General features: G+C 43.3%; 1 protein-coding gene across 2 annotated transcripts in view; it reads right to left on the bottom strand.

The window, feature by feature from the left end:
* Nucleotides 1-13923, bottom strand: part of RFX3 (regulatory factor X3) — a 638508-nt gene that overhangs the window by 16079 nt on the left and 608506 nt on the right. For both annotated transcript variants that reach the window (XM_078675714.1, XM_078675716.1), the window contains one exon: nt 10438-10591. In XM_078675714.1, coding sequence (XP_078531840.1) covers nt 10438-10591 — 154 coding nt within the window. The remainder of the gene's footprint in view (nt 1-10437; nt 10592-13923) is intronic.

The following is a 13923-nucleotide window of genomic DNA, read 5'->3' as shown; positions in this document are numbered from 1 at the left end:
CCAGGCCTTAACCGGGAGCGCCCGATCATTGCGGGCCTACTGAACTATGCTGACAGAGACGCCGTTCTGCGGGAGGCCAGGGTTAAGGCCCCCAATTAACTATAAGGGTGACAACTTGTCCTTTTTTCCTGACTATACCCCGGCGGTGCAGGCAGCGCGGATAGAATTTGTGCCGGTGAAGTTATTGCTACAAACTGCTTCTGTCCCTTAGGCGATGCTGTACCCTGCCAAACTGAAAATATCTCACGAGGGACAAGCGCACTTCTTTACAGACTCAAAGTCAGCCCTAAAATTTTCGAAATACTTCTGCAAATCCAGGCCCCGATTGGGCGAGACGGGGAGCCCATCAGCTTCGACTAATTTAGAGGACACTGATTAGTGTTTGTGACATTGTTTTCATCTTGATGGAAATGTGTAGATTTATAGTAGACTTGCGGTTGTTTGCTGATCTGACCTTGAGAGTGTTTACAGTTGCAGATAGGGGACGTGTCCCCTGTACATGGGCCACATTGTTGCATGTAGTTATGTTGATTTGTGCAAGGTCGGCGTGTTAGCTGTTGACCACATTTATGGTTTAAGGCGCACAGGTGTGCCACACAGTTCAAATCTGGCGAATCTCACCATTGAGTGAGTGTTCGCTGCAGTTCCTCCCCCCAATGGGTGTTCCCCATATGTTGAGAAGTATGGTAGATGGGGAAGATCTGTGGGTGGGGAGGTAGGACATGGTCTCGACCTAATTGGGAGGTTGCAGGGGGCGGTGGGTGGAAAGTGTGGGGTATGTGTTGTATATTATTATTTTTGTGATAATTGCATTGATGTCGGTTGGGGTGAGAGCCGAGCATTGCCCTTCTGCTGTCAATTGCGTTACTTCTTGAGTAGTTAGGAGTTAGTCAGTTCCGATATGGGTGAGTGATACCAATTGTTGACGTGGAATGTGAGGGGACTCAATTCTCCTAAAAAAGTACGACAGGTTTTGGCCTATCTGATTTGCCATGACATATATATAGCCTTTTGCAGAAAACACATTTCACTAGGCATACAGAGAGAGGTATTGCTGCAAGATGGGCGGGATTTAAACTGGCGTTGTCGTTTTCATCATATGCCCGAGGTACGCTGATTCTGATTAAAAGGGGTGTACCATTTATACCTGCTCGAACATATGTCGATGAGGAAGGACGTTGCGCAATGGTGCAAGGCAAATTAGGAGGCTCGTTGGTAACTATAGTTAGCATGTACAGGCCTATTGCAGATGACCCGGGGTGTTTTTTGCAGATGTATGCTAAACTGAGGGTCTGGCTGGAAGCTGATATTCTGTGGGGAGGGGATTTGAACACCTACTTGAATCTAGATAAGTCCAATCCACTGTCGCATCAAACTCCCAAAGTAGCCCAATGTGTGCAGAATGCTATGGTAGAATTCGGATTGAGAGACGTGTGGAGAGTGCGAAACCCCCTGGTGAAAGAAGGAACACGTGCGACACAATTGCACTACAGCTGGTCGCGTCTGGACTACTGCCTTCTGGGCGGGAATACGATAGTATGGGTACTGGAGGTTGTAACCTTACCACGTACGTTATCAGACCAAAAGATCCCGACGGCCATACATCTTCCTTTTAAGTGGCGGCTATGGTCTGAGGCATTGCTTGATCCGGTGTATGAAGCTATAGTGCGGAAGCCATTGAACAATACTTTTTAGTCAATAAGGGTTTGGGGGATGAGGCCTCCACGTTGTGGGAGGCTTTTAAGGCAACAATCAGGGGGGTGAGCATTGGTACCACGGCAGGCCTTTTGAAAGATATTAGAGCGCAACTACACAAAACTTAGACCGCGCTGCAGGACTTAGACCGTAGCTACTCAGCGGCTCCGGCGGCAGATATCTTGGCCCGCATACACGAACTGATATTGGAATATGATACTTTAGCTGAAACTAAAATACAATATCTTTCACGTAGACACACCGCACGACAGTACGGAGAGGGAGGGAGACTGGGGCGTACACTAGCACGCAAGATCAGGGACCGCATGGAGCAACCTCATATATATAGGATCACAGACTCACACGGGAGGGAGCACTATCACCCACTAGCCATTACTGAGCAATTCCGCGACTTCTACGCAGATTTATATACGTCCAAAGGAGAAGCGTCCACAGCCGGGTTTGAAGGGTACCTGGAGGATTTAGCGTGTGCTTGGCTGTCGGATGCTCTAAGAGAATATTTAAGCTTACCTATCGATGTTGAGGACATTAAGGCTGTTATACTAGCCCTTCCCAACAGGAAGGCGCTGGGACCAGATGGCCTCACGTCAAATTTTATAAAACATATGCTGAATTGATTGCGCCATATCTACTGGAGGTGTATGCTGAGGCACATGAGGCGGGGAAACTACCGCCATCTCTACGGCAGGCACTGATAATAACACTGTTCAAGAAAGACAAGCGCCCAGATAAATGTGACTCTTATCGTCCCCTGTCACTGATTAATATAGATGCCAAGATCCTTGCCAAGATCTTAGCAATTAAATTGCAACCCCTGATGCCGTGCCTGGTGCTGCCTGACCAGTCAGGATGTATTCCTGACAGGTCTACCTTCCACAATCTTCGAACTATATTTTCCATGCTTCACGTATTAGAACCAAGCATGTCGGCCGCGGCGGTACTGCTGGACGGTTGAGGGGAAATATATGTTTTTTATACTTAAGCGCATAGGATTCCCACCTTTATTTATACAGTGGATAAGGGTGTTGTATGGGGAAACATCAGCCAGGGTTCGTGTTTGAGGTTTGACGTCCGACCTGTTTCACATAAAGAGGGGCATGCGCCAAGGTTGTCAGTTGTCTCTGCTGCTTTTTGCGATTATATTGGAACCACTAGCGTGCATCATTAGGCAGAGAAATAGGGAAACAGCGCTAAGCTTTAACTATCGCCCAGTTGCCATCTCGCTATATGCGGATGATATGGTGCTTTTTGTGCGTGAGCCCTCACGGTATTTGGCTAAGCTGCTGCAGGAGTATGTGAGGTTTGGGCGCTTGTCGGGCCTTTTAGTCAATTGGGATAAATCCATTGTTATTTCTCTGACGGAGTCCACTGTACAGCGGGAGATGGATTTCCCGCTGGTGTGGACTGTGGACCCAATAAAATATCTCGGAGTCTGGGTCCATAGAGACCCGGATACAGTGATACGTGAGAACTATGGGAGAGCATACACCAAACTGGAACAGCTGGTGGAGGTGTGGGTATCTTTACTGCTCTCCTTGGCGGATCGTATTGCGCTATTTAAGATGGTGGTCTTGCCGCGGTTTCTGTACTTGTATACTGACATCCCGATTGGTTCCTTAGCACTCTCCTGGGGACCTTGCTGCGTCTTGTCTGGGAGGCAAAGATGCTCAAGTGAAATGGTCAGTCCTCACAAGTAATTATGACAATGGAGGTTTTGGGGCACAGGACTTCTATGTCTATTATTTGAGTGTGCAAGCGCAATATACGTTTTATTGGATGAGAACGCATGCGTTTACTCCACGTGTCACAGTAGAGGAGGGGGATGCATATCCGGTGCCATTACACAGCATGATCACACACCGAACACGTGGAACTCCAAAACGGAGATAAATGCAGTGGACACGTCCATAGCTGCCTGGCAGGAGACAGGGCGTCTGGTGAGCAAACTGCCACTATACGCACCAGCCATGTACATAGAACATCATGCTGCGCTGTCAGTGACCCATGAAGCGCCATCGATGCGGTTGCTTAAAGAGGCAGGCTTTCAACTGATGCAGGATTTATATTCAGAAGGGTCATTTATCACACCGGATGCCCTGCAATACATCAGCAACCCAAAGTTGCTGTTCAGGTTCGTGATGCATAGACTGAGGCACGCGGTCAGGGCTCACTACGTTACTTACCCTCTCGAACCTCCCACATTGCTGTCTCTACAGTTCGTGCTTACCACTCCCACTAATAAAAAACTGATATCCAGGTTGTATAGGTTGATCAAGGAAGAATGAGTTAGCCAGCTGGACAGAAGTTGGGAGAGATGGAATGTCTGTTTACCTGATCCGATATCGGTGAAAGATTGGAAGTATGTGTGCAAGTTAACAGGTACACTTATTATGAACAGGAATTTACGTATCATACATTTTAAATATATACACCAGGTGTGTTATACCCCAGCACGGTTGCATCGATTCGGATTGCGCGAGTCTGGATGTTGTGCACGTTGCGGACAGGAGAATGCTGATTTTCTGCACCTTGCTTGGGGATTTAGGAGGGTGACTGAGTTTTGGGAGTCTGTGGTGAGAGATATAAAAGCCATGGCAGCTGTGGAGCTACAGTGCACTCCTCTTGTCTGCCTGCTGTCTGCCTGCTGTGCTGTGTGCCTCACGTCAAGGGAGTGGGTGGTAGATTTGTACAATTGGCCCTACTAATGGCTACACGGCAGGTGGCAATTACTTGGGGTGGGAGACATACACCGAAGGTGGAACACTGGATAAAGGACTTGGTCTATTGCAAAGATAACATAGAAACGTATGAGGAAGAATTACCAACAATCTCGAGACCAAAGGACATTTGGGAGCTCCGACTCTTTCGTCAGCAAAGGGCAGCAGAAACTGAGCAGAGTGATGTGAACTAGGGGTCGCAAGGGGGGAGTGGAGGGCAGCCTGGATGCGAGGTATGAGTGACTGGATGGGAGAGGCTTTATTATTTCAACACGACTTTTTAATTTACGTTCAGGAAGGATGGGGAGTTTTTGTGTCTTCATTTTATAATTTGTGGTCTTTATGATTTTTTTGTTGTTTTAAAAAAAAGTTTTTGTTGGATTAATTGGGAAGTTTATGATTAGGATTATTCATGCATAGTGTAAATATGTCATGCGATTATTTTTATGTTTGTTGTGGATGTATTGTGATGTCACCCTTTTAAAATTAAAACAAAAAAAAGTCTCCTAACATTTGTCTTGGTACATTTCTTTCACAATTCATTTGTATTCTTTTCAATTTGCCAATTATATGTACAATGCCAAACAATGTTGATCTGATATTATTTTTTGCATGTGCCACCAGAATTAAAACTCTGAAATCATATGGTCACTGTTGTAGTTTCGAGGTTGGAGAATCTCTTCTTCAGTTGCTGTGTCACTACCTATTTTCTGCATTTTAAGGAATCTTAGTCCTGTAATGACTGCCATTAAATCACTCTCACTTGTCCGTCACACATACAGAACAGTGTGACATCACACTCATGTCCGATTCTGCTGTGCTTATGCCTCCCTGCAAGTGAAGAGGGTGGAACTTTGTAGTGCGACCCCGCCTTTGCGTTGGATCTGTGTTCCTCAGTTGTTTTTTTAGTTGGACAGTGACATGTATGTGGCCATTAAATCACTCTCACTTGTCCGTCACACATACAGAACAGTGTGACATCACACTCATGTCCGATTCTGCTGTGCTTATGCCTCCCTGCAAGTGAAGAGGGTGGAACTTTGTAGTGCGACCCCGCCTTTGCGTTGTATCTGTGTTCCTCAGTTTTTTTTTTTGTTGGACAGTGACATGTATGTGGCTCTGGTCTTTGCTGGCAATCTTGTCTCCCCTCTGTACAGGACCATGGGTCAATGGGCTAGCTAGTGCACTTGCTCTCTTTAATTTACTGCATGGAGTCAAATTACGCCTCCGTGTCGCTCTTTTAGCACTTGCTAGAACTTTTAATGCCATCGGCCTTAGTGACTCTTTTTATTTTATCCCTTCTTATGACCTTAGGACTTCGAGTTCTTTTCTCCCAAGTAGTGCCTCTCCAACTCAGTGCAGCAGTTAGCACCCATCTTTGCCGAGCTTGGACCCCAAACCAGCCTTCTTGTAGCATATAGTCCAGGTGGCTTTTTAGAGTGAGATATTCCGGGCAGCTGACCTCTAGATGTTGCAAAGGTATATCTTTACGTAGCATCACTAAGTAGTACATGGCAATTAATGTGATGAATGGTGTGTAATGGTTCTTTAAGTCTGACAGCAGTCAGTATTGGTAGGAAGAGGTTGATGGCTGCAGGTTGTTAGAAGGACATGGTCCAGTGCTTCATGAAGCCGTTCCTCTAGGCCCATGGTACTCATAGTACGGCCCGCGGCAGGCCTTCATTGGTGGCCCACAGACCTTGCCTTGCAGTTTCTACATTTCAAGTGAGGCCGGCAGTAAACACAGAAGAAGACCACAGGAGCATACGTAGTGAATACCTTTTAAATACGTATTCACAACATATGCTTCTGCGGCTTTTTTTGCGTGCTTACTGCCGGCCTCTGTGACGTCTTACACAGCACCCACGGAAAGCTAACCAAAAGGCCCTTTAAAATTCAGCTGTACGCTTTCACTGCTGACTTTTAAAGGGCCTTTTGGGAAGCTTCCTGTATCGTGTTGCAGACGACGTCCTCTTCTCCCACAGCAGCTTCATCTTTGAGTCACTATCCCTGAACAGTAGATGTAAGCACATTCAGAATTTGGACAATTGCACCTGGAGAGAGACAGACAGAGAGAGACAGAGAGAGAGACAGACAGAGACAGACATAGACAGACGGACAGACATAGACAGATGGACAGACATAGAGAGAAAGACAGGCAGAGAGAGATAGAGATGGACAGACAGACAGACACAAAGAGAGACAGACAGACACAGACAGAGAGAGACAGAGAGAAAGAGACAGACAGAGAAAGACAGATAGAGACAGAGATAGATGGATCGATAGATAGATAGATAGATAGATAGATAGATAGATAGATAGATAGATAGATAGATATATAGATAGATAGATAGATAGATAGATAGATAGATAGATAGATAGATAGATGTGTGTATGCCGGGTCTGGTGGCTCAGTGTACTAATGAGTCCACTGCAGGGGCCTGTCTTCGACCTCATGGTCAGAGTTTTGTTTTTTAACTCTTGCCCCACCTCTCACTGACCCCGCCACCACCAGAGTGGCCCTCGGCCACAAAATTTAAATTTGGCACCCGAAAGTTTGTGAGTATCCATGCTCTAGGCTATCAAACTATCACACAAAATCGTATAGGCAAAAGAGGAGGTGGCTTACCTGTTGTATTCAAGAAAACATTAAATATCACTAAAGCTGACGGCATCTCCATAAAAGGTTGTGAGGCCCTCTTCACCAGATGCAACCCTACACCATTTTCCTCCTGTAACTTCCTGCTCCTTTACGGACCTCCACCTAGCAATGCAACATTCCCAGACACACTTCTAGACACAGTTTTAAACATTATAACACTATTCTGGGTGACCTAAACATTTAGTGCGACAAACCCAATATGCCACATCCAAAAACAATCATCACTCGCTTAGACGCACTGAACCTACATTAGATCGTCCACAAACCCACACACATCGCTGGACACATGCTAGATGTCATTTATGCAAATACAGAACTAGTTACCTTTCAAACAATGACTCCAGTCACATGGTCTGGCCACCATGTGCTTGCTTTCCAACATAAACAACACAAAGCAACACACCTAAAACCACCTCATATCCATCCACCTATCGACTATGGAACAAACTCAATTTTGAACACTTAGAAACACAACATCCAGTACAGATCTAAACACAATAAATTCAGTTCAAAAACTATACGAGTGGCTACAAGAAGCTTTAGATATCCTAAACCCACTAGAAACAATGCAACAGAACAAAAGAAAACAGGTACCTGAGAGAAAACAGAGAATTAGAAAGCTACAATGTACCTGGTTCAAAACAAACACCAATCAAGACAAACTGCACCTACAAAAACTTAACAGATTATACAAGTCAGCGATAATAAAGTGAAATAAAAAAACTATTCAGACAGAATTTAAAATGCTAAACGTCCAAATAAAGAATTACATAAAACTCTCACTGAATTTCGTGAACCAAATTGCCTTAAAGGAACACTTTCCATTACTCAAGATTTCAAAGGCATACTTGCAATTTATTACACAACCAAAGCAGCCACGTTGGACTCCTATTTAAAACAAAGAAAAAACACCAGCACGAACACTTTTCCAAAAAAATACTCGAAGAGTATGCTAACCCAGCCTCTCCATTCCTTCCAACAAATATCACACAATGAATTGATGGACCAGGTCAAAGCAAGCAGGCCTGCCGGCAGCCCATTTGACCCCTGTCCGCCACAAACTTTCAAGAAAATTCTTTTAACTACCTCTGTTATCTTTTAACTACCTCTGCTCACCAACAATTCCTGAACTATGGGATATTTCCAGAAAACCTCAAAAAGTCATACATACGCACATTTCTAAAGAAAACAAACCTGGACTTGCTTAATCCCGACAACTACAGACCAATTACAAAGGGACCTTTGCTGGGCAAACTGATAGAAAGAGCTGCATTCGCCCAGATATCACAATTCACTGAAGATAATACCATACTTTCAGACATCCAGACAGGATTCCGTCCAGGAAGAGGCACAGGATCTGCCCTCTTAGCCATCTGGGATGACCTTCAGAACACAGTTGACCGGAACGGGGTTGCTGCACTACTTCTCTTGGACCTCTCAGCTGCCTTTGAAATGGTGGACTATGACATTCTAATACAAAGACTCTACGAAGCCAGCATAGAGGGGGCTGCTCTTGACTGGATCACATCCTACCTTCAAAAAGGAACTAATGTAGTCCTTACACGCCTTTCTCGCCCAAACCGTACTTCATGAAAGCAGGGATGTCTCAAGGCCCTATCGTTTCACATATGCTTTTCAACATTTACATGAAGTCATTACCGGCACTGATCAATCAATTTAATCTCACATGTTATACCTCTCCAAATGACACATAAATACTCCTTCAACTGGAAAGCCCCAAATACATTGGAAACTCACAAATTTTCAGCTGTCTCAGAGCCATGGATCACTGGTGGATATGGAGCCATCTCAAATTGAAAGCTTCTAGAACGTAAATACTCAAGTGTGGCATTTGGAAAAATTATGACCCACTCGCCGCCTGGCCTAACGATCTGGGAACACCACTTAAAGTATCTTAGGAAGTAAGAAACCTTGGAATTACCATGGACTCCAAGCGATCAATGAATGCCAAGTGGACAAACTAGCAAAATCAAGCTTTGTTACTATAAAAACTGTGACACATCTTACCCTACCTGGGATTTCCACACAAGGTCCAGGCAACTATCTCACTTGTTCTGTCTGAACTCGATTATGCCAATAGCCTCTACCACGGATCATCTTTAACAACTATGAAAAGACTACAACGGAGTAAGAACTCTACTGCCAGACAGCTCTGACATATAAAGCCACAAACCCACATCTACCCTGCTTTGAAGGCCCCCCTACATTAGTTACCGGTTGCCAGAAGATCCACATTCAAGCTGCTTTGTATCACCCACAAAGTCATACATGGAAAAGGACCGCTCTTCATCCAGAATAAAATTACCAAACACATTTAGAAAATGAACCTCCACTCTAGATTGGCACCTCACCTAAAAATCCCACCATACAAGAACAAAACCATAGGTGGCAAATCCTTCGCTGTTTAAGCAGTCAAACTAAAGATTTCTTTACCCCCAAAAATAAGATCCACAGATAACTACCTTATCTTCAAAAGACTACTCAACAGTTGGCTCTTCCCCACATAACAACCATACTCAAACATATATATGCAGCATATCCCTCTCTATATAGGCATTTATTTGGACTATAGATGTGAACCTACATATGTGTATTGCTTTGCATAAATGTGTATAATAATTATGTTTATAAATATATAGATATTAGCTAGTTCTGCTTGTATGTACATATGGTTATATTAATCTTTATTTATAACAAATGTACATATTACTTATGGTTATATTATTCTATGTTTAACATGTATATAGGGGACTGCATAAATAAGTAAATCTTGTATCATATTTATATATCTACGATTGCTTCACTAGTGAATTACAAAAAATACATATAAAAACAAATAAATTAACCTAAAGTATAGCAACACTTGAAAGTCTGAGTTTATTAAATACAACTTACATGTACATATCTGAGCACTATACAAATACAATTAAAATTAAATTTTGTATTCAGGGCACTAACCTACTGCATGTCCATGTAAGATGCCTTAGAGGCCACAATTCATGCTAATTTGACTCTTTTAATCCAGTTCATGCTATTAGAGAAATTTGGGAAACTTATGAATATATCGTACTGGAGCCGAAATTTAATGAGCACAACATTTTAAGTAGCACCGAAGCGTTAAACTTTACCTTATTGTAGGAGCTACGGTGGCAGAAGTCCTTGGCAAACTTTGCAAATACTCGTTGTATGCCCTGTGATTCCCAGAAGAAAATGTATTTTCTATATTTATCTGGTAAATGCTTTGAGCTGCCCAGAGCCCAGTCGCATTTATACATCTTAATGATAGAGCAACCGGTAATAAGTTCAAGAGTATCTACTCACCTCTCCCATGACTGCAATAGGCGTCTCTCCGGTTGCCAGGGCAACTCGATGTTCAACTAAGTAAAACATGTACTCATCGTACAGCAGGCGGATTAGGTGAAAGGAGCCAAAGCTAGCAGCACTTCGTAAGGTTAAATCTCTAATCACCATGGAACTATGTAAAAAAGACAAGCATGATTTCATATAGTACAGTACAATATAGATACACTTTTCAAAACTGATCACAGTATCCTAAGTCATATGGTCTACATTTCAGTATGCCTGACAGGGCATCTTCAGTATTCATCTAATGATCTCTTCACTTTTGAGTACCATTAAACTGGGAATTGTAACACCTGTTAATTACAGAGCTCAGAAGTGGCATAAATGAAGTAAGTATGCAGCACTATATAAAAACGAGCTAAATCGTATTTCCATCAGGTGGTTCTCACCTCTAGAATGTAATATTGACATAAACATAGTTCATATTGTAAATATCTTTTATTGACAGTTACGTATTCATATTTATTATAAAAGTGAAAGCTGATGTTAATTTATCTACAGTCGTAAAACTAATTAGAGATGCGTAGCAATCCTCCAGCACTGACAAGAAATGCAGGTATGTCCATTTTTTTCTTTCTTTTTTAGATTGAGGATGGCCGAGCAGCTTCCCTGCCAATAACGATATGCAAGAACAATGACAAGACAAAACAAGCACTGACAACGCCAAACGTTTGAAATGCCAAAGCCATACCTACTGGCTTTGCCAACGTTTGATTAAAAGCGAGATTGAGGGTATCTCTAAACATGGCAGATAGCATGGAATAAAGTCATGGGGGCGAATCAAATGTGGAAATTTTGACACATTCCCACTTGAAAACAAAAGAAGACAAGATGCCGGTATTCATATTACTGAGGGCCAGAATGTACGTTCCCATTGCAAAATTATTCCGTGCATGATACCTGGCTTGGAAGCTTGAAAGCTGGGGTAGAACCATTACATTTTTAAAGAGCACTGGGATGCCATGATATCAGTCTCAAAACCCTTACCCTGTAATGACAATATCTATGGTGGGGCTAAAGAGGTTAATCTCACAAAAGGCAAAGTAAAGATCCATATACTAAGTGTCCTGATTTTAGACTAAGGATATGCTATACACTGCATTAGTTTTAAAAATATTGTAGCCTTTGTAGGGCTATGAAAACATTGATATCATTTGACAGTTACAGCTATAAGACGCTCCAGCCTTCCACAAGCAAGAACAGAAAGTGAACTCCATACTTCTAGGAGATAAGATCTGTGAAACAGTCCATCACATACCACAACACAAACCCAGACTTTGGCAGATGTGTGTTCAAGCCTGACCGTACAGAACGAAAGGTCACTGTTTTGAGAGAAATGTTCTTCCTTTCCCTGTATTATTTTCCTAAATGTAGCAGATACCACAACATACTGAACCGAGGGCTGTACAGCAATTAAATGATCTGAGAATTTATGATTTTACATTGGTTGGTACTTAATGAGTGAGATTCGTAGTGTATAAGGAATATTTTACATTTTTGAGTGAGCTTAGGTCCGAAATCTCTATACCAAAAGCTGGACATCTTTTTGACAGAAGATGAGAAGAAAAGTCCTCTGAGATTGATCTTAGATTGAGTGTGGTTGATGATATGAATCATTTTGGAAAGGACTAGGTCAAAGCGATACAACCTCTCTTTTTTAGTATACTCTGTTACTAAGGAGCCAGAGGTGAAGTTACACGAGTAGTTATGGAGCAAGATTGTTGATTGTCTGAGACAGGGCATGGGGTCAGTGTCAAAGATTCTTAGGAATTGAACCTTAGTACTGAGGATGGAGAGGGGCAGCCATACCTACTCAAGGCTTCGCTTCTCTTCTTGCAAGTCATGTCCCTTCCCCACCCCCAACAATATTAATAAATAGCATATTATACTCAGCACATCCGGATATATTTGTATTGTATGCCATACCAATGAAAAGAAAATTACCTACCTACACATATACTAATAAATACACATTCACACATGTATTATTACACTGCAAAGGACAAATCTTGTTATTACCACCGCAGAGTGTCAATGGCATGAAACAAATATTACTAGCTCTCACACAATCGATGTTGCAATAATTTGGCAGAGGAAAACAGCTCTGCCAATAATCACGAGGCCTATTCAGTGAAATCTTATCTCAGTTACTGGGAGCCTTGTATCCTGATCTGGGTAAATACCTTAATTTAAAACTGCTACACATGAAAATAGCATGGCATAAACCACATATCCATGTAGAAGGAAGAACATCATGACAGACTCAATGTTTCACCTCCCATGCATTTATTTATTTAAAAGATTTATACAGCGCACAGCTACCAAACTTGGTTTCCACGCGCTGAGCAGGACAAGCGAGGTTGAGGTTAGTTGGAAGCACGGAATTAAACCGGACTATAAAGAAAAGTCTTCAACTTTTTACGAAAGGCCAGGAGCGACCGACAAGTCCTGAGTTCCAATGGAAGGGAATTCCACATTTTAAGGTCCAGGTAAGAGATGGAGCGGCCTCCCATACTGGTCCGCCGCACTCTAGGAACTGAGAAAAGAGAAAGGCTGGCCGATCTCAGTTAACGAGTGGGTTGGTAAGGCTTGACAAGGCTTTATATGTACAAGGGGGCCAAGCCATGCTGAGCTCGGAACATGTAACAAAGGGCCTTGAACTAAATACGTTTGTGTACCTTGAGCCAGTGAAGTTGATGAAGCAGAGGGGAAACAGGGGTGTACCGCGGCAACCAAAAAAGCAGGTGGGCCGCTGCATTTGAATAAGCTGGAGACGGCGGACGGAGGCCTTGTCCGTACCTAAATACAGTACATTACCATAATCAAGTCTGGAGATCACCAAGGCCTCCACAACGGTTCTTTGGGCAGCTGGTGAAATTAGCCAAAGGATTTTCTTTAGCCATTTAAGGACCACAAAGCAAGCTGAGGTGACTCCAGACGTGGGTCCAGACACTTGGGCTACAAGAGAAAGTTCTTAACCCTCGGGACCGGAGTGGGAAAGGTCCGAAAGGGGCAGGCCAATGGCTTGCTCCCCAGAGCTCAGGATTGTTCCCCAAGATGAGGACCTCAGTCTTGCAGCCATTCAGCTTTAAAGCATTTCTGGACATCCACAAGGAGATATTACGCAGTCCAAGCTGAAGTAGTGAAGCATCCTGATGCTGAGCAGATGAAAGAGACAAAATGATCTGCGTATAGTCTGCTTAAGAGAAGATGGTCAACCCAGGTTTTTCCGCAATGTCCGCCAAAAGGCGAACATAAAGATTGAAAAGTAGAGGACTCAGGATCGAGCCTAGTGGTACTCCCGATGTTAAGGCTACTGCGTTAGATTTTGAGGAATGTGAAAAAAAGTGAAAGGAGCAATCCTCCAAAAAGAGATCACCCACTGCAAGGCCACACCTCCAAATCCTGAGGCTTCAAGGCGATCCACCAGAATGGAATGCGAGA

Source organism: Lissotriton helveticus, chromosome 2_1 (genome assembly GCF_964261635.1).
Source record: "Lissotriton helveticus chromosome 2_1, aLisHel1.1, whole genome shotgun sequence".
In the NCBI taxonomy this organism is placed as follows: domain Eukaryota; kingdom Metazoa; phylum Chordata; class Amphibia; order Caudata; family Salamandridae; genus Lissotriton; species Lissotriton helveticus.
The sequence above is the reverse complement of the archived record's forward strand: the minus strand, read 5'-3'. Positions and strand labels throughout refer to the sequence as shown.